General features: G+C 47.7%; 1 protein-coding gene across 1 annotated transcript in view; it reads right to left on the bottom strand.

Annotated features, from left to right (window-relative positions):
- The window catches only part of AXL (AXL receptor tyrosine kinase), a 47802-nt gene extending 40152 nt beyond the window's left edge, over positions 1-7650 (bottom strand). The window contains exon 1 of the mRNA XM_083369625.1: positions 7610-7650. Coding sequence (XP_083225751.1) covers positions 7610-7634 — 25 coding nt within the window. The 5' untranslated portion in view covers positions 7635-7650. The remainder of the gene's footprint in view (positions 1-7609) is intronic.
- Positions 7651-21302: the final 13652 nt, after the last annotated feature.

Here is a 21302-nt window from a genome sequence, read left to right as displayed (position 1 = left end):
CGGGATTCCTGGGAGCTGTAGTCCCACTGGTCGTAAAGTTGGGGCTCGGGAATTCTGGGAGCTGTAGTCCCACCGGTCGTAAAGTTGGGGCTCGGGATTCCTGGGAGCTGTAGTCCCACTGGTCGTAAAGTTGGGGCTCGGGAATTCTGGGAGCTGTAGTCCCACCGGTCGTAAAGTTGGGGCTCGGGAATTCTGGGAGCTGTAGTCCCACCGGTGGTGAAGTGGGCTCCGAGGGCGGGAGATGCTTGGGGTCCCTGAATAAATAAAAGAAACTGCCGGCCTGGGAGCCGAGTTAACCCTCGAGGCACCAGGGACGAATTCCAGGGCCTGAGAACCAAAATGCCACACTGGGAAGGAGCCCAGAGTTCACCCCAGAGGCCTCTTCTTCCTTTCTCAAGCCAGATTTGGGGAGGAGGGAAGAGGGAGAGCGCCCACGCCCAGGCCCTGAGCCAGTTCCCAGACCCTCGGCAAGAAATATCGCACTTTCTTTTTTTTTCTTGTTCTCCCTTTTGCCTGGCCTGCTATTCGAAACCCAGTTCCAACCCTCCCCCAGGGCAGAAATCTACCATCTTTAAGCAAGGCTAAAGAATCCGATCAATCAATCAATCAGAACAGAGCTTTAAGGGACCTCTGGTGATCTTCTAGTCCAGCCCCTGGCTCAAAGCAGGAGACCCAAACTCCATGGCCGGATGTCTTTAGGGCTGAATTCATGCAACCGTGCAAATGGATCCAAAGTTGGTTTGGTGGATGGCAAAGACGGAAGCCGGGGTTAGCCAGACAGGGAGTCCTTGACTTATGGCCACTTATTTAGCGACCGTTCAAAGTTACGGCGGTGCTGGAAAAAAGGAGTCATGGTGGCGCAGTGGATGGAATGCAGAATAGCAGGGTAATTCTGCCGACTGCCAACGGTTCGATCCTGACTGGCTCAAGGTTGGACTCAGCCTTCCAAGGTCAGTAAAATGAGGACCCAGATTGTTGGGGGCAATCGACTGTCTCTATAAACAGAGGGCTGAAAAGCACTATAAGTCTCTTCCTTCCTTCCTTCCTTCCTTCCTTCCTTCCTTCCTTCCTTCCTTCCTTCCTTCCTTCCTTCCTTCCTTCCTTCTTTCCTTCCTTCCTTCCTTCCTTCCTTCCTTCCTTCTATGGTGCGCAGTGGTTAGAATGCAATATTGCAGTTTAATTCTGCCCACTGCCGGCAGTTCGATCCAGACCGGCTCAAGGTTGGACTCAGCCTTCCAAGGTCAGTAAAATGAGGACCCAGATTGTTGGGGGCAATCAACTGACTCTATAAACCGCTTAGAGAGGGCTGAAAAGCACTATAAGTCTATTGCTACCTTCCTTCCTTCCTTCCTTCCTTCTTTCCTTCCTTCCTTCCTTCCTTCTATGGCGCACAGTGGTTAGAATGCAGTATTGCAGTTTAATTGTGCCCACTGCCGGCAGTTCGATCCTGACCGGCTCAAGATCGGTCAAATGAGGACCCCACTTGCTGGGGGCAATGTGTTGACTCTGTAAACCACTTAGACGCGGCTGTAAAGCACTGTGTATATAAAATACAGTGGTATATAAGTCTTAAGTGCTTTTCCTATTGCTAGAAAAGGGACTTGGGACAGGTCCTTGTGCTTGTGACCGTTGCATGGGATTGTGATCTAGACACTTGGCAACTGTATTTATGACGGTTGCAACATCCCAGGGTCACATACTCATCATTTGTGACCTTCCCAGCCGGCTCCCAACAAATGAAGTCAATGGGGAAGCCAGATTCCCTTAATGACTTTGTGTGATTCACTTAATGACTGTTGCAAAGAGATTATTAAAATGCTGACAGTCACAGGATGGCTCACTTAACAACGACATCATTTATCAACAAACGTTCCGGTCCCGAATGTGGTCGAGGACCACCCGTATCTCTCTTTGAGCTAGCCTACAGCCCCTAGTATTTCCTTGTGGTCTCCCATCCGGGTTGTATCCCGATCCATTCCCCCGTCAGCTTTTTAAGGTCAGCCAGTGTGACATCCAAGCCAGGGACCCTTGAACTCAAAAATCTGGTCTTGCCATTTGGGGGCTGCCTCGGTTAGTTTGATCCAGAGGACTTCCAGATTTGAATTCCTGCATCCTTAAATCAACCAACCCCTCCCACCCCAGCCCCGTTTTTAATGCTACATGCGTCATCTTTTTGGAGAGACTCGCTCAGCGTTGTCCCAACCAGATACTTGAGACCTTTACAAACAGAACAGGGAGAAACCAGCAGATTTTTTTGGCTTGTCCTGCAAAGGGCCGGACCGACTTTTTGCGTCTTATTAGAAACTGTGACAGCAACGGAGTGATGTAAATGAATTTACCTCTCCCAGCGGGAAAGAATTGGAGCAGGTTTTTTGCCTCCCTCCTCAACTAGCTTTACTGGACACCCAAAAGGTTAGTTCAGTCTCCCCCCCCCACCCCCCAATCCCACAGCCACTGGCTGCAGCCCCTCCCCTCCCCTTCAAACCCTCCACCCAGTTCCCTGCCGTTCCAGCTCGGGATGACTCACCCAATCGAATCAAACGTTTGGAATTTGGGCATTCCAAATGGCTCATCCCTAGATTTTGGTTGCAGCGAAGGTCACCCACCCGTTTTGGCCCAGCCCCACCCCTCGGCCTGAACGAGTGGTCCCGTGTTTTCAATTATTATTTTTTTTAAAAAAAAATTGATTTATATAACCACCCATCTCATGATGCGCGATTCTGGGTGGCTTGGGATAAAATAGGTAAAAAAAAGCATTTTGTAGGAAACCGAAAGGCAGAGCAGCTAAGCGTTATAAAAGAATCGGCCTGCCATCCAAGGAGCCGAAGGAAGAATTGCATAAAAGAGTTCCCCGCTAGTTTCTTTGGATCTAGATAGAACTTAAAGGGCTGGAAGAGGTCTTCTAGTCCAGCCCCTTGCTCAACGCAGGGGAACCTATACCATCCGGGTCAAGTGGTTGTCCAGTTTATTTTTGAAAGCCTCCTCTAGGGATGGAGCACCCACAATTCTGGCAAGCCAGGATCTAGCCAGGATGAAAGCCAGAGAAACTCTTGTTTCGCCCTAGTTAGATTGAGAACTGCTGTCTCAGCCAGGTGGGAGAGAAAACGCCCTGTTGTAAATAGAGCCATCAGGACTGCGATATGCCCAGGGATTTCAAGAAATAAACACCCAATGGATCAAACCTGTCAAAGAATTACATTATTTTCGCACAGGCAACTGGAATTAGGGAGCAGAGCTGCGGGCTTCACCGCCTCATTTGCCAGCGTTTTTTTTACACTGTTTTTGCAATTAACCATGGCTCTGGAATCTACCTTAACGTCAGTCGGGCATAAAGATGTGTTGAGCCCAGTGTATCAGCTCCACCACCCAGATCATTGTGTGAAGTTCACGGTTAGGGCAACCAAGAAGTAGCCCTCCTCTTTCCTTGCCCTCAACACTTGCTCTTCAGACAGATTCTCTCTGCCTTGGGCAGAGGGTTGGACTAGAGGACCTTTGAGGTCCCTTCCCGCCCTAGAATCCTGTACCGTAGTGTCTCAGATGCAGGTTCCAGAAAGTTATTAAGGCAAAATGCTGACAACAAGCTTTCCCTCTTAATCGTCCCACGGGTGCTTTTTCAAAAGGCAACTGGGCTTTTTTCTTGAAGACGTTTTGCTTCTCCTCCAAGGAGCTTCTTCAGTTCTAACCGAAGACTGAAGTCAGAACTGAAGAAGCTCCTTGGATGAGAAGCGAAATGTCTTCAAAGAAAAACCAAGAGAGTCCAGTTGCCTTTCGAAAAAGCACCTTTGGGAGGGACAACCATGACCTGGAGGACTGAAAATGGCCACAGACATTTCCCTCTTAATGTGCTTTTATAAGCTGCAGCAGTGCGTCTCAACTTGGACAACTTGAAGCCGGGTGGACTTCAACTCCCAGAATTCCCCAGCCAGCCATGCTGGCTGGGGAATTCTGGGAGTTGAAGTCCACCCGGCTTCAAGTTGTCCAGGTTGAGAAAAATTGCAGAGAAGCCGCAACAATAGAACAGCAGGGGAAAAAAAAAATCTGGATTTTTTTTCCATGTCTGCCGTGCGATCCTAGGATAGCAGTCTATACTTTTGATTGCAGATATGATGTTCAAAGGACACAACGTGTGCATTGGGAGGAGAGAAAAAAAAAAGCCCAGGCACCCGCAGCCACAACTTTTATTGTTCTATTGTTTCCTGGTCCTCTTGGATATGTCCCAGGGTGATATATACATGATTTATGAGTGTTAATCACCCGGTAAAAAATAGGGTGTCTATTAATATAGAGCCATGAAACTTGTCCACTCTTTGAACCGTTTGGACGCCACTGCTGAAAATCCAGCCGTGCCACAGTTTGATGCCAAGCTTGATGCCGTTCACCCACGTTTATTTCACACAAATATAACTGACCATGGATTTTATCCCTTATTTTCCCTCTGTAAGGAAATCAAATCCTCTGGCAAACACCCCGATTCGTGGGAAAATGGCTTTGCATTTTCACACCTGAAGCCCCAGATTTTTGTTGCTAAGTGAGACATTTCTGAAGGGAAACTTCGCCTCGTTTTACGACCTGCCTTGCTACCGTTGTTATGTGAATCACCGCCTTAGTTATATTTGTCACCCGGTTGTTAAGAGAATCTGGCTCCCCCCCCCCCCAATTGACTTTGTTCATCAGAAGGTCGCGTAAAGGGGATCCATATGACCCTCCCCAGGGGACACCGCAACTGTCATAAATGCGAGTCAGTTGCCGCGCATCTGACTTTGGATCACGTGATCGTGGTGAATGCTGCGACGGTCGTTAAGTGTGAAAAAAAAATGGTCCTAAGTCACTTTTTTTCAGTGTCGTTGTCCCTTTGAACCCTCCCTAAAATGTCGTAAGTCGAGGACTAACTGTATAAGGAAATCAAATCCTCTGGAGGACACCAGGGATTCAAGGAAAGCGGTTGTGCGAATGTGAATTCTAAGTGGTTTGTTGAAGCACAAGATCGGCAGCAGCAGCTAAATTTGATTGTAATAAAAGAGAAAAATGCTTGTTAGCCTTTCCTTCTTCAGTGCCACACAGTGATTTATCTGATTTGATTTTTATGCTGTTCATCGGCCTTATAAGGCGACCCGGATGCATTTATTGGGCACATTGGAGCAGGGACACCAGAGCGTCAGGAGGTTCCTTGGCAGTTCTTAAGATGCCCCAAGGCGGTTTGCCCTTCGCTAAACTTTTAATTTTAAGCCGTTGCAACCAGTGGGTGAGCACTGCAGTCCTTGACTTACAACCATTCATGTTAGCGACTCCTCGCACTTACGACCATCGCACCATTCCCCACAATCATGGGATCAAAATTCAGGCGCTTGGCATCCAGCAGATCCCGGGAATCCTGCGATCACCGTTGGCGACCTTCCCAGCTGGCTCCTCCCAAGCCAAGTCAATGGAGGGGAGCGGGATTCGCTTAACGACCGCGTGATCCGCCGCACTGCCGCGTTTCTCTTAACAACCGTGGCAAAAACAACAACAACCATAAACTCAAGCACAACTACCTTCACAACAATCAGGATCGGCATTTCCACGGCTACGCAAAGCCGTGGTTTCGCCGTGGAACTGCTGATCCCGATTGCGGATGTAAGTCGAGGACGAGGGTAACGAGAGCCAAAACTATAAAGGAACCTGCTGGCTCCTTTTTCCGACAAGCCAATTTTTATTCAAAAGCATAGGAAAGGAGGCTTTGGATTGCAAGCTGGCTAAGATTTGGTTTAGACGGCCCCCGGACCACCCATTCACCGGATCAGAGGGGATAGATCTCTCCAGGGAGTAGCCAGAGAGCCAGCCGGCTGCCCGAAATTCTTTCCAGGGCCTCTCACCACCCCCTGATTTTCCTTTGCAAATCAAAACAATCCGGGTCCGCTCTCCGGGGTTAAAACCAGGGGCAACCAGGAAGAATCTGAGTCTCTCCACCAAGTGACGGAGCCCAGCTGGAGCTGGCTCCCGGAATTGAGAAGTTGTGTGTGTGTGTGTGTGTGTGTGTGTGTGTGTGTGTGTGTGTGTGGTGTCGGGGGGGGTTGTACGTTTTCTTTTATGCATTTACCCCATCTTTTATGCATTTACCCCACCAAAGGATCTATTTGCTTGAAAAGGCAGGGTAGAGCAACTTTAAGACCTGTGGACTTCAACTCCCAGAATTCCTCAGCCAGCCAGCCAGAATAGAGCTGGAAGGGAGCTTGGAGATCTTCTAGTCCAACCCCCCCCTGTTCAAGCAGGAAAACCTTACACCATTTCCCACAAACGGCTGTCCAGTCTCTTCTTAAAAACCTTCCAGTTTTGCAGCACCCACCACTTCTGGTGGCAAGTCGTTCCACTGGTGGATTGCTCTGACTGTCAGGAAATTCCTCCTTAGTTCCATGTTGCTTCTCGCCTTGATTAGTTTCCATCCGTGGCTTCAGCCTTCAGGTGCTTTGGAGAACAGATTGACGCCCCCCCTTCTTTGGGGCAGCCCCTCAAATACTGGAAGGCTGCTATCATGTCCTCCACCTCGCCCCCCCCCAGTCCTTAGAAGAAACCAGAATGGATGGGGGGGGTCACGTATTGCAAAAGGCGCTCATCAAGCACCATTTACATGACCCATTAAGCTCTCCCGAACTGGGTTTACATGAAACACTAAACGGAACCCAAGTGATGATGAACCCCTGCGATTTATGAACCCTAATTACTCTCTCACAGTTTATAGCGAATTATAGGGACGCCACCTTGACGTTCCTGCAAACGGCTGGTCTGTATTTGAACCAATCAAGTCTATCTTATCTCAAGGAAGTTGTGAGTGGCTTACAAGGCTGCGTAAACAAGGGTCGTTTGGCAGCAGACTTTGGAGTTGAGAGGGGATAGCTTGCCCAAAGCTATCCACCCAGTCTTACAGGTAGTCCTTGACTTATAACCATTGATCGACGGTTCAAAGCTATAATGGCACTGCAAAAAGGGACTTATGACCATCACAGCATCCTCAGGGTCACGTGATCAAACTTGGGCACTTGATAACCAGCTTGTAGTTAGGAAAACGGCAGCGTCCCGGGGGCCCTGGGACAGACCATTTGCGACCTTCCCAAGGGGCTTCCGACAAGCAAAGTTAATGGGGGGAAACCGGACTCACTTAATGACTGCAGTGATTCACTTAACAACTTCCTGGCTTAGCGAATGGAAAGTCTGCTAGTAAAGAACTAGTAGAGGGGGAAGGAGAAGTCTTTTAGTTTAGAAGAGACTGGACAGCCATTTGTCTGAAATGGTATAAGGTTTCCTGCCTGAGCAGGGGGTTGGACTAGAGGACCTCCAAGGTCCCTTCCAACTTTATTATTATTATTAACAACAACACTGCACAGTAGGCCGAGGCAGATGTGTTATCCCCCCCCCCCGTTTCTCTCTAAGCGATGTGCGTTTAAGTAGAATTTGGGTCTGTTTCTGCCTGTTGGTAACTACATAGCCGACTTTTTTAGCCACCTGCATCGCTGCAGTTTTTTTTTGTGTGTGGGTGTGTGTGTGGGTGTCTCTGGGTTTCTCCTGGCTCCCATCCTGACACCAACACAACAGCACTCAGCTCACACAAAATAGGGGTACCCAAACACACACTCACCTTCCTGGCTGTGGCTGATGCCCATCCAGCAGGCCAGCAGACAAGCGAGGAAACAGCAGGACACTTGTTCCATCTTCTCCAAAACAGTTTAGTGGCTCATGGGTGGAAGACGAGGAGGGGAGGGGGAAAAAAAAATTCCAGAAAAATCGGTTGGGAAAATCAGATCTCTTCCCCAGCTGCAGCAGGATTCCGCCTTCACCCAACCATTAAAAAGCGGCCGAAGGAATTGTCACTGGAGTCCGAAAACAAGTGACGAAAGAAATCCACGGTGAAGTCAGCACCCAAGAGGGTCAGGCGAGCGATAGATCCAAAGTGATTCTCCCTTCCCCACGGCGTGCCCGAAACTCCTGCCAAAAGCCTGGAGTAATTCCTCAACTCAAAACGTTTCTCTGCTCATTTAAAAAGAAGAAGAAGAAGAAGGAGGCAATTTTAGGGACCGTCCCAGGGAATTTCGCGCGCACACACACACACCCCACTCCCCTTTCAAAATTCCTGCATGAATTTGGCTTTCCTGGTCCGGCTGGGCAACATTGCAATTCTTCTCAGCTCTGCTCCCCTGATGTGGGAGGAACAGCTTTTTTTAAAAAATTATTCTTCTCCTGGGTTCGATCTTGGGTTCCTCCAACTTCTGAGCTCCGATGAGTCTACTCAGACCCTACAATAAACTTGCTTACTCAAGAGAGTCAGCGTCTCTGAGCTGAGTGAATGAGAGAGAAGTGTGTGTGGGGGGGGGGAAGAGCTTGCTTCCCTTTCTTGGCTCACTCCCTGACACAGACACTCCTACACACAGCCGCAACCTTGTGCGATAGCAAAACAGCAGCAGCAGCAGAAGAAGAAGAGGCCTGACAGATTAGCATAGCCGGCAGATTTGGGGCAGTGGGTGGGTGGCTTGCCTTGGAAAAACTAGAAAGAGCAGAGAAAAAAGGGTCCAAATTCCATCCGGCTGCTGAAGGGTTAAGGAGAGGAGGACAAAAGGAGAAAGCAGAAAAGAATTTTCCTTAAAGTTACACTCACCCACATTCTGCAAAGAGGACTTGGCAAGAACACCCCAGCGAGGGAGACAGGCTGGATGGGAGCGCCCTGAGAAAAGAGCAAAAAAAAAGGAAAAACAGGAGAGAAAAAAATTCCCCCAACTTTCCAGACCCACCAGAGGCAACCTTGCCCATTAAGTGCAAAAAAAGTCAAGGAAAAAAATATATAACAACAACCAGAATTTAACGTTGCTTTATGCCCGGCTAAGACACTCTGTCCGTCAACTTTTATGAGGGTCAAAGACCAGTCTGGGAGCTTCAGTCAATCAGTAATTCCCAATTTTCTGGAACACAAATTCCTCTTGAAGATATTTCTGCCTTGATTTTCAGAAGAGAGAGAAACACACACACACACACACACACACACACCCCGGAATCTACAGTTGTGGAGGAGACAGACCGGGCCGGATGCTGCTTGGTAAACAATGGGAAATTTCGGGGTATTTTCTGCTGTAATTCAGCGGATGGAATCAAACCTTCGGTATGGGTTTTCTGTAAACTACTTTAGCCTAACGCGCCCGAAAGGAATGTCTCACCCCACCGTTTCTGTTTAGAACAATTCGCTCATCTTACACAATCCCCCTCGGAAGGGACAATTGCTGATCTTCCCAACCTGCCTGTACTTGTTCTCCCGTGAGTGACTCAGACAAGCCAACATTTTGAAGGAGGGATGAGAAAGTGATCTGACCAGAATGACTCCCCTAACAACAGTTACTTCATTTAGCATCACGGAGGTCGGCGTATGTCAACCTCAGCAACTTTAAAATGGGTAGACGTCAAATTCAGAATTGAGCTGGAAGGGACCTCGGAGGTCATCTAGTCCAACCGCCTGGCTCAAACAGGAGACCCTGTACAGTTTCAGACAAGGGGCTGCCCAGCCTCTTCTCAAAAAAAAAAAAACCCTCCAAGGATGGAGCACCCACAACTTCTCAAGGCAACCTGTTCCAATGATTAATTGTTCTCAGTGTCAGGAAATTTCTCCTTCATTCCAGGTTGCTTCTCTCCTTGATTAGTTTCTTCTCCTGCCCTCTGGTGCTTTGGAGAAGAGGTGGACCCCCTCTTCTTTGTGGCGGCCCCTCAAACACTGGAATACAGCTATCATGTCTTCCCCCCCCTGCCGCCCCCAGTCTTTCTTTTCACTAGACGAGCCATTCCCAAGTCCTGCAACTGTTCTTCATATGTTTTAGCCTCCAGGCCTTTAATGTATCTCATTGGAGGAGAGAACCGGTTTGAAAATGGATTACTGGCTACGGCTTGTCCCAGAGGATGCTGGGAATTGTAGTCTCAGGCAACTCACCTGGGCAGCCTTTGCTGTGGAATTGGTTTAAAGACAGAATGGAAGGGATGGAAGGGTTCTCGGAGGTCATCCAGCCCAACCCACTTGTTTGCCCTCCCCTTGTCCCAAAGCAACGTTTTGAGATAGAATCAGAAAAACCTGGAAAGCTAACAACACTAAAATTTAGAGAATGCCATTTTTTCCCATTGCAGGAGATCGGAGAAAGAATTCTGAGGAATCTTAAAAAGTTTGGGGCTAATTTCTTGTTAGTCTTCTCTACCGTTTTGCATCCTCATTTCTCTTCCTCAACCCTCTCTTTGGCGAGAGTGCAGTCAAGCCCCCATCCCTCCCCCCTTAAATAAATGAAAGTTGAGATGAAAAGGCGTTAAAATGCCCCATTGTCTGTATTTCTGCTGAAGCTCAAACAACGTATTTGCCCAGTTATCCATTTAACTCACCGCAAAGAGAAACTGGGCAGCAGATCAGAAAACTGTGAATTACCACAAAGCAATTTTAATCTTGCTCTACAGCGGTTGGATAAATGTTTTTTTTCTTTGAAGGATCACCTTAAAAACCCAATCTAACCCCAACCCCAACCCTAGAGATAACAGAATAACAGAGTTGGAAGGGACCTTGGAGGTCATCTAGTCAAACCCCTGCTCAGGCAGGAAACCTTGTACTATTTCAGACAAATGTCTGTCCAGTCTCTTCTTAAAAACTTCCAGTGTTGGAGCATTCACAGCTTCTGGAGGCAGGTGGTTCCACTGGTTAATTGTTCTCACTGTCAGGAAGTTTCTCCTTAATTCCAGGTTGCTTCTCTCCTTGATGAGTATCCATCCGTTGCTTCTTCTCCTGCCTTCGGGTGCTTTGGAGAATAGTTTGACTCCCTTCCTTATGGCAGCCCGTCAAATAGGTTGACTCAGCCTTCCATCCTTCCGAGGTAGGTAAAATGAGGACCCAGATTGTTGGGGGCAATAAGCTGACTTTGTAATAATGCCGCTTGGGTGTGTGTGTGTGTGTGTGTGTGAAAGCCCCTAATAAGCAGGCATATACATAGAATGAAGGCTATTGCTAAGCACATTGATTTGTGCTTTAAATTGTAAGCTGCCCAGAGTCTTCGGAGAAGGGCGGGATATAAATGGGATTAAATATATATATATATATATTCACCAAGCAACCCATCACTGAGGTGGCTGGATGAAGCCACCAGCGGATGAAAAGTCAAACCTTTCACCTCTTTTAGTGGATACTTTTTTCTGAAAGTGAGAGACGTGCATGCCCCGCTTTGCTGACTCTTTTAGCCAGCTCAACCACACAAAATTGCATCCCTCGGAGGGTGTCTCCAGCTAAGCCACTGAAACACAACTGCCTTGGGCCAAGCAGAGCTGAGTCTTGGCGCCAAAGCTGGGCCGGCAGTTGTCAGACAGGTGAAGATCAGTCCTGGGCAGGGGATAAAATGATCTGATACAGCCGGAGTGATTACGTATCTGCTAAAAGATACGCTCAAAGTTAAAAGGAGTTGCTCTTGGGGTCTGCAAACTTGGCCCTTTTAAGACTTGTGGACTTCAACTCCCAGAATTCCTTAGCCAGCGTGCCTGGCTGAGGAATTCTGGGAGTTGAAGTCCACAAGTCATAAAAGGGCCAAGTTAGAAGACCCCTGATATAAGGTCTCTGCTTTCGCTTAATGGTCATAATCAGCTTTCTTTGGCCCAGCTATGGAAGTTGATTTTTTTCCCCCAATTTATTTATATCCTGCCTTTGTGATATTTTTCCCACCAATTTATTTATATCCTGCCTTTGTAATATTTTTCTCCTCTACAAATAATTCAAGGTGTGGTGAATATATCAAACACACTTCCCTTCTTCTATTTTCCCCACAACGACCCTGTGAGGTGGGTTGATCTGTGTGTGTGTGTGTGTGTGTGTGTGTGACTGGCTAAAAGTCACCCAGCCAGGTTTCATACATAAGATTTCCTGGTGATTGTCCAAAGTAAGCAGCTGGCTTTGATGACTAGGTCAGGACTAGAACTCACCGTCTCCTGGTTGATTGGCTCAGAGTCATCCATCTGTCATAAGTCACCTTTTCCAGTGCTGTTTTGACTTCCAACGGTCACTACAGGAATGGTCATAAGCCAAGGACTACGTGGGCATGCTGGATTTCCATCTGTCACTGAAGACTCTCAGAAAACTCTCCGTCTCCTGTACAGGTGGTCCTCGACTTAACAACCATTCACTTAGTGACCATTTGAAGTTACAACGGCACTGAAAAAAGTGTCTTATGACCGTTTTTCACACTTAGGTAATATATTTTATTAACCTTTTTAACATAATCATCATTAATATTTGGTAAACAGAATGTTGTCTGGGTTTACACTTACAAGCACCCAATAACAATTTCTATAATTCCATACCCCACATAATAGCTTTGCTTGATTTTCTCTTCTTCCAATAATATTCTCTTTTATCAACCTTACATTAGTACATTTCTTAATAATTTTAAGAGATAACAATTGAATAAAGCCATTTTTCTAGTATTTCTACGAGTAACAACCACATCAATATAAATCTTCTTTTCTAATTAATCACCGTAGTCACCTTATCATAGATTCTGTTTTTAAAGTTCTCATTTAAATTTGTTTTCCCCGCAATGTTCAAAAAACATTTTTCCCTGTTAAGATTTTCTTAAAGTTAATTGCACTTAAATATTGAGGTCTTTTTCCTCCTACAAGCCGTCCCAACACTTTTATATTTTTCATATCTTTAAAAAACAGAGAGAAAAAAAACCCCGTTGCAGTATCCCCATGGTCACGTGATTTACATTTGGACGCTTAACAACTGATTCACACTTATGACAGTTGCAGTGTCCCGGGGTCATGTGATCCCCTTTTGCGACCTTCCTGGCAAGCAAAGTCAATGGAGGAAGCCAGATTCACTTAACAACCGGGTGACTAATTCAACGACTGCCGTGATTCGCTTAAGAAACGTAGCGAGAAAAGTCGTAAAATGGGGCAAAACTCAATAAATTTCTCACTTAGCAACGTTAAATTTTGGGCTCAGTTGCGGTCGTAAGTTGAGGACTCCCCGTATCTTCCTTCCTTCCTTCCTGAACTCAGAAAGCACTTGTTGTTTTCTGGCTGACCTCAGGAGCAAAGCGGATCTTGGCCTCTGTGCAGACAACAGCCGTTGTCTTGTCCAGGACTTGATAACATGACCCTGAAAAGGAGTTTCCAGGGACACCAAGTTTCCCTCGAGGCGGCAAAGATAACAAGCCTACATTCTCCTGCCAGTGGAGGAACCAAGAAGCACAAGGGAAAAAAAGGCAAGGATTGTTTTTTGGCGCCTCGGAAAAAAAAACTTTTTCCCATGAATTTCCAGCGTTGGGTTCTTTGGTCCCTGGAGCGCCCCCTGGTGAGGGTATTTCAGTACTGCGTTTGCATTCAAAACCCCTCCCCCATTTCTGAACTTCATGGTGCCCCCCCCATGCTTCCCCCTAACAGATACAGAGTGTTTTGCATTTTTAACAAATATATTGGAAATTAAGGGAGAGTCGAATCCCGCCTTAGGCACGAAAGCCGGTTGTTGGGTGACTTTTGGCCAATCATTAGGTGACGGTGAGTTCTAGTCCTGCCTTAGGCACAAAAGCCAGCTGGGAGACTTTGGGAAACAAATTCCTTGTGTGTCCAATCACACTTGGCCAATAAAGAATCCTAATCCTATGAATTCTAATCCTAATAATTCTAATCCTAATAATTCTAATTCTAATAATTCTAATTCTATCTCATAATAAATTTTAATTTGAAAAAATGAAAATGAAAACCATGCTTCCAATATCTCAGAGGCTGCCCGAAAGAAGAGGGAGTCAAGCTATATTCTCCAAAGCGCCCGAAGGCAGGAGAAGAAGCAACGGATGGAAACTAGTCAAGGAGAGAAGCAACCTGGAACTAAGGAGGAATTTCCTGACAATTAGAACAATTAACCAGTGGAACAACCTGCCTCCAGAAATAGTAGTGGGTGCTCTATCACTGGAAGTTTTTAAGAAGAGACTGGAAAGCCATTTGTCTGAAGTGGTATAGGGTTTCCTGCCTGAGCAGGGGGTTGGACTAGATGACCTCCAAGGTCCCATCTGTTATTCCGTTATACTCTCTCTCCGGAGGTTATTTGCACTCTGTTCAGCAGGTGAATGGCCCAGTCCACTTTGGTGCCCTACAGAGGAGAGGAAATTCTCCAGAAAGCACTTTTGCAGATTTTGCTAGCTGCTGAATGCAATCCCTTCTTCTTTTTGGCCAACCTACATCATGTTTTGAGTCACCAAATATTTAAGGTCAAGCAAACAAACCTCTCGCTCCCTGGTGACTTCTGAAGGACGTGAACCTGATGCCGAGGAGCCGCAGGAGGAGTTAGTTAGTTATCTGGGACTACTTAGAAAGATGAAGAATGTGCAAATCCCACCCCGTCCTCTTAACCCCCCCCCCCAAACCCGCTTTTACTCTCTTCCCTTCTGCCTTCCTTTTTCTCCAGCCTTCAAAGCCCTCACGGCAGTGGGTAAAAGAAAAGAAAAAAGAAGAAAAAAGCCACGTCCAACCCAGGCTGGGAGATGGACAGAGGCCAACATCTGCGTCCAGATGTTTTCTTCTGCTGCAGCAGCAATCGCACGGAACGGGTCCCAAAAACAGCCGAGGGCCACACCCAGGCTGGGATTCAGATGGGAACAGCCGGTTGTGCTGGGGGCTGTGGGGGCAGAGAAGATGCCCTGCCCAAGATTGCTCCGTAGATTTAGGAAGAGCGAACTGGGGGGGGGAGAGAGAGAGAGAGAGAGAGAGAGAGAGAGAGAGAGAGAGAGAGAGAGAGAGAGAGAGAGCGCACCACCAAAACAGCCACCTCTTCATCTCCCAAGTTCTAGCATCCTTCTTCTTCTTCTTCAGCTTGAGGGAGCTTTTAAGAACTCCGGAACATTTATATTTGTATATTTATTTGTTTCCTACTTTTATTCCTATTTTCCCAACAACCCTGCGATGTGGGTTTGACTAAGAAAGAGGGACTGGTGCAAAGTCATCCAATTGGTTTTCATGGCTAAGGCCAGACTAGAACTCACCATCTCCTGGCAATTGGCCCAAAGTCACCCGGTCGGCTTTCACGGCTAAAGTGGGACTAGAACTCACCATCTCCTAGTGATTGGTTGAAATTGCCACCCCATTCCTTTTGCAGCTTTTTTTTTTAAAAAAAACTATATTTGTAAAATTCATCCCTCTTGAACGCGGAATAACAGCAGTTTTGTGCAAACCCAATGCAATGTATGCCTCGCCTGGTGCCTGCAGCTTTAGGCAACTTCTCCCTTTTGCAAATCCATTTGGCTCAAATTGGTGGCTCTCTGGACTTCTAAAGCTCTGTGTTTGTGTGTGTGTGTGTGTGTGTGTGTGTGTGTGCGCGCGCGCATTTGTGTGCGCGGATTGTATTGTCTTTCCCACCTCTTGCTCCACGAAGCCTTTTGCAGAGAGTGGCAGAGAATGGGGCTCTTTTGAATGCAAACCATGTACCATATCCATCACCAAAGTATGATTATTTCCGTTCCACGGACCGGGGGGGGGCTCTGCAAAAATGGGCCTCTACTCCCCCCCCAAGTCTCTGAGGCCAAAGCATCAGCAGCCACTCTGTCTTTCCTCTCTGTTGAAAACAGCCAGCCCTGCACTCTTTGCTACCTCGTACCAGGGCCTGGCAGCTGAGCATTAATTTCAGTTCCCTAGCAGTCGCTTAAACCCACACATGACTTACTACTTAGAAGGTTACTGTGGGGTAAATTAATATAATGTGGATTATGTGCCTAAATGATTCGCTCTGCTTTGCAATGAATCCATGCTCCAACTACAGAATTCGTGCTAAGGAGCAAGCATGTATGACAATGCATCCGGTCTTCAACTCCAAGTTTCTAGACCTTAAGGGCATGGCAATCAGATCAGGCACTCTGCAGTGGGAACTGGAGAAAACACACCAGGTTTCTAGTCCTAAATTATGCATCACATTCTGTAAAATGTGGCCATGATCCTACACTCCAGTTACAAAATTTACACTAGGAAATATGTATGGCAGCTGATCTGGCTTCTTTTAACTCCATGTTTCTAGTCCTTAAGGACCCTGTGATCAGAGCAGGCATTGTCTGCCGTGGGAATGGCAGAAAACACACCAAGTTTCTCACCCCAAATTAACTGTCCTCCTCTGCAAGAAGTGGCCATTAACCCATGCTCCGACTACAAACTTTGCAACAAGAAGCAAAGTTTCATGGCAACAGATCCCGTCTCTTTAACCCAAGTTTCTAGTCCCTAAGGACAGCTGATCGGATCAGATATGGCCCTCAATGCCTAAGGCAGTCTTCCCCTTCCCCCAACAAATTATTTAAATCTCCATGCCTAATTCAAGTTGAATTCTGGAATGGAAACAAGTCAGTAACCCTGGGCATACTCATCACGTGCAGTGCCAGCCTGTTGGAAGGCATCAAAGTTTATCAGATTAAATTAATTTACATTTAAATCCATTTTAAGCCTGAAATTGGCCTGGGTGATTTCTCTGCTTTTCTGCACTTCTTGCTATAAGCAAAAAAAAAAAAAAAAGGAATGGCCAACGGAGTATTTCCACTTTAAACCTTAAAACATTGCCAAGGCTGGTGAGGCACTCCGTCCCCCCAAAAAAGGCATTGAGAGAAAACCTTGCAAAGAGCATTCCAGAGGCGTGATTGTCTGCCAACTGAGGCCAAAACCGTTCCCTGCCCCTCGACAAAGGGCCGTGGTGGATGAAGCAGCTCTTTTAATCCCCAGATGTTTGGGGTTTGACGCACAGGACTCTGGCACACGGGGGCATGAGACATCTCCGGACTCTCATTTCCAAAGTATGCATAAACCATGCGCTCGAGGAATGCCGAGACTTTGCTGCACGGCATAATAATCTGGAATTAGACCCAGCATTTAAGACGCTGGGATTCGTTCTGCTATCTCCCACCATCCAACGTTCTGCATCTTAATAAGTTGGAAGGGACATTGGAGGTCATCTAGTCCAACCTCCTGCTCAGGCAGGAAACCCTATACCATTTCAGACAAATGGCTGTCCAGTCTCTTCTTAAATACCTCCAGTGTTGGAGCATTCACCACCTCTGGAGGCAGGTTGTTCCACTGGTTAATTGTTCTAACTGTCAGGAAGTTTCTCCTTAGTTCTAGGTTGCTTCTCTCCTTGACTAGTTTCTATCCATTGCTTCTTGTCCTGCCTTCGGGCGCTTTGGAGAACAGCCTGACCCCCTCTTCTTTGTGGCAGCCCCTGAGATACTGGAACACCACTATCATGTCCCCCCGCGTCCTTCTCTTCATTAAACTAGACATACCCAATTCCAGCAACCGTTCCTTGTATGTTTCAGCCTCCAGTCCCCCAATCATCTTTGTTGCTCTTCTCTGCACTCTTTCTAGAGTCTCGACATCTTTTTTACATCGTGGTGACCAAAACTTCCAGGTGTGGCCTTACCAAGGCCTTGTAAAGCGGTATTAACACTTCACGTGATCTTGATTCTGTCCCTCTGTTAATGCAGCCTAGCACTGTGTTGGCTTTTTTGGCAGCTGCAGCACACGGCTGGCTCACATTCAAGTGAGGGTTCACTTGGACTCCGAGATCCCTCTCACAGTTGCTACTATTAAAGGTTAGTAGTTATTATCCTAAAACAATTGTTTACTGTATTTTCTTCCACTGTTAAGGAAAAACATACAGAAAGGAGTAACTATTCCTTCTTTTAGGTAAATTCAAGATTTGGGGGGAATGTCCTTTTGACCGGCTCCTCTGGTTGAAGCCTGTGCTCCAGCTCAAAATATGGAGCTGTGTTGTTTTGCGGAGGGTGTACCGATAGCAAGTGGGAGATCTTGTGGCAGGACTTTGATATGGACACCTTTCATCAACCCCTGATCAAGAATTCTAGTGGCTTATTATGATTCCTCAGTGCTTTTTTTGTAAAAGAAAAAGGTGCCGGAACTCACACACGTCATACAACCCGCCTTGCCTACCCTACAAGGTTCCATCCAAAAATGGTGCCGGAACTCCGTTCTGAGCGTTCTATGAGAAAAAAAGCCCTGTGATTCCTACAACTCAGTGCTTTTTTCATAGGGGCACTCAGAATACACCTTTGATAAAGGAATATACATAATAAGCAAACAAACCATAAAACTGAGTTTAGTCAAAGCAGCAAAGTCTGCCCTCCTGTGGCCAGTGTGAGCTATAACATTTGGCAAAGAAGTCCTGGAGTGGCTGTTTTATTCTTTCATTTCCTTCCTTTGATGAAAGATACATATACACACACATATATATACATACGTGTGTGTGTCTGTGTCTCTGTGTGCGTGTGTATACACACACACACACACACACACACAGAGAGAGAAATCAAAAATAATTTTATGAAAAGTGCAAAAATAATTTCATTGGAAGTTTATTTTGGTAGAACAGGACATTTCTGAATACACCAAAACCCCAAATCCTTACAAAAGACGATCCCCAGTGACTTCAGCAAAGAGTAGAAGCACAAGGTGTCCAACACTGCAGGATCACAAATATAGTCAGGGAAGACTTGAAAGCAGTTTCAAATACCTTGTTGTTTAACACAAGCATCACATCTTCCAAGCATAACCCAGCTGGAAGGGTTTGCACAATTCAAAACATAATAAAATCCTAAAGATAAAATACATAAAAATATCCTCCAATATTTTAAGGATAAAAAGCTACATTTTTTCATTGTAAAGATTACAAAAACAATGATAAAATACCATGATGGGTCAAATAGTTCACTAATTTAAAATGACATTTTTGATAAAAAGGTGAGGTGTAAAAGAAACAATAGTTGTCATCGAAAGATTTCTCTCAGAAGAAAGAAAATGCAACTTCAGTGGTCAAATACATGGATATCACAACAGAGATGGTGATAAGAACGGATACAGAAAGGATACATAGAAACAGACAAAAGATAAAATATCTTGTGTACCATAAGCATCACAACTACTTCACAACAGTAAATCAGGAGTAAAACTCAGCTTTATTACAAAACATACACGTCAAACAGAATGTTACCAAGTCTGAATCCCATTTAGAGATATTTCAGAAACAAAAACATAAATGTGTGTGACAGAAGAAATCAAAATTATTGAGGTGACAGCCACATACTGTGTGTCATGATTATTTACCGGTCAAAACATAACTTACACATTTTAAACAACAGCCAAGGATAAAAGTATTCCCAGACGGAAAAATAGAAATCTTTTATGAATCACTGGCCACATGCTGGTCATTGAAAAAGGCTGCTGAGGTTTTCTTTCTGGTTCTAAGAACCGTTGCCACGGCTAAATTTACACCAGGTAGAAAACGATAAAATCTATTATCAATCACCAGAACACCCAGCATTAAAAAGGGCCAGTGAAATGTTTTCTGGTTCTAAGAACCAACATCATGCCTAAATTAAGCTGACTCTTTCTCCCGGGCCGTTGACTGCAGGGATAAGCAGCCTCCAGCCAATCGGGCAGCAGGCCGAACAGTGCTGTGGGGCCATCGTGCGATGGGGGATCGCAGGTCCTGTGGGCTGCGGCTGCACCCCGCGTTTTGGGGCCTTGCAGCTCTCTCGCCAGGACCGGAGGGAGGGGAGTGGTGGAAGGGGTCACAGCCACTGGGGCCAGTTGGTGGGGGGGCAGTCAGGCAAGAGTGTGTTGGGGGGACCAGGGAGGGAGGGGCGGGCGCCTCAAGGATACTTCACAAACACACATTGGCTTGCAACTCAAACAAAAGCGGGGAGGAGGGGGGTGATGGGGGGTGATGGCGGGCTGGGGGGGCACAAAGGTAAACAGCAAGGCCAGTGTGGCTTTTGCCCACACTTCCCTCCCAAGACGGTCGCAGTTCCACCCCCCCAGCCCTTAAACATTGCCCGTGCTTCCCTCCCAAGATGGCCGCAGTTGCACCCCCCCCAGCCCTTAAACATTGCCCACTTCCCTCCCAAGACGGTCGCAGTTCCACCCCCCCAGCCCTTAAACATTGCCCGTGCTTCCCTCCCAAGATGGCCGCAGTTCCACCCCCCCAGCCCTTAAACATTGCCCACTTCCCTCCCAAGACGGTCGCAGTTCCAGCCCCCCAGCCCTTAAACATTGCCCGTGCTTCCCTCCCAAGATGGCCGCAGTTGCACCCCCCCAGCCCTTGCACATTGCCCACTTCCCTCCCAAGACGGTCGCAGTTCCACCCCCCCAGCCCTTAAACATTGCCTGTGCTTCCCTCCCAAGATGGCCACAGTTCCACCCCCCCAGCCCTTAAACATTGCCCACTTCCCTCCCAAGACGGTCGCAGTTCCAGCCCCCCAGCCCTTAAACATTGCCCGTGCTTCCCTCCCAAGATGGCCGCAGTTGCACCCCCCCAGCCCTTGCACATTGCCCCCGCTTCCCTCCCAAGATGGCCACAGTTCCACCCCCCCAGCCCTTAAACATTGCCCACTTCCCTCCCAAGACGGTCGCAGTTCCAGCCCCCCAGCCCTTAAACATTGCCCGTGCTTCCCTCCCAAGATGGCCGCAGTTGCACCCCCCCAGCCCTTGCACATTGCCCACTTCCCTCCCAAGACGGTCGCAGTTCCAGCCCCCCAGCCCTTGCACATTGCCCGCGCTTCCCTCCCAAGATGGCCGCAGTTCCAGCCCCCAGCCCTTGCACATTGCCCCCGCTTCCCTCCCAAGATGGTCGCAGTTGCAGCCCCCAGCCCTTGCACATTGCCCCCGCTTCCCTCCCAAGACGGTCGCAGTTCCAGGCGCCCAGCCCTTGCACATTGCCCCCGCTTCCCTCCCAAGACGGTCGCAGTTCCAGGCGCCCAGCCCTTGCACATTGCCCGTGCTTCCCTCCCAAGACGGTCACAGTTCCAGCCACCGAGCCCTTGCACATTGCCCGCACTTCCCTCCCAAGACGGTCGCAGTTCCACCCCCCCCCAGCCCTTGCACATTGCCCACACTTCCCTCCCAAGACGGTCGCAGTTCCAGGCGCCCAGCCCTTGCCATTTGCCCGTGCTTCCCTCCGACACTCGCAGTTGCAGCAGCTAAGCTGGCCTTGCTGTTCGCCTGTGTGCGCCCCTGCCCGCCACCACCCCCCGCACCAGCCTTGTTCCTCCTCCACACTTTCGTTTGAGTTGCGAGCCAATGTGTCTTTGTGAAGTCTCCTTGAGGTGCCCGCCCTTCCCTCCCTGGTCACCCCAACACACTCTTGCCTGACTGTCGCCCCAGTGGCTGGGACCCCTTTCACCACTCCCCCTCCCTCCGGTCCTGGCGAGAGAGCTGCAAGGCCCCAAAACACGGGGAGCAGCCGCAGCCCACAGGCCCTGCGATCCCCCATCGCATGCTGCCCCCTATTG

This window comes from Vipera ursinii, assembly GCF_947247035.1.
Source record: "Vipera ursinii genome assembly, chromosome: 9".
Classification (NCBI taxonomy): Eukaryota; Metazoa; Chordata; class Lepidosauria; order Squamata; family Viperidae; genus Vipera; species Vipera ursinii.
Note: the sequence above shows the minus strand (reverse complement) of the source record. Positions and strands in the feature narration are given on the sequence as shown.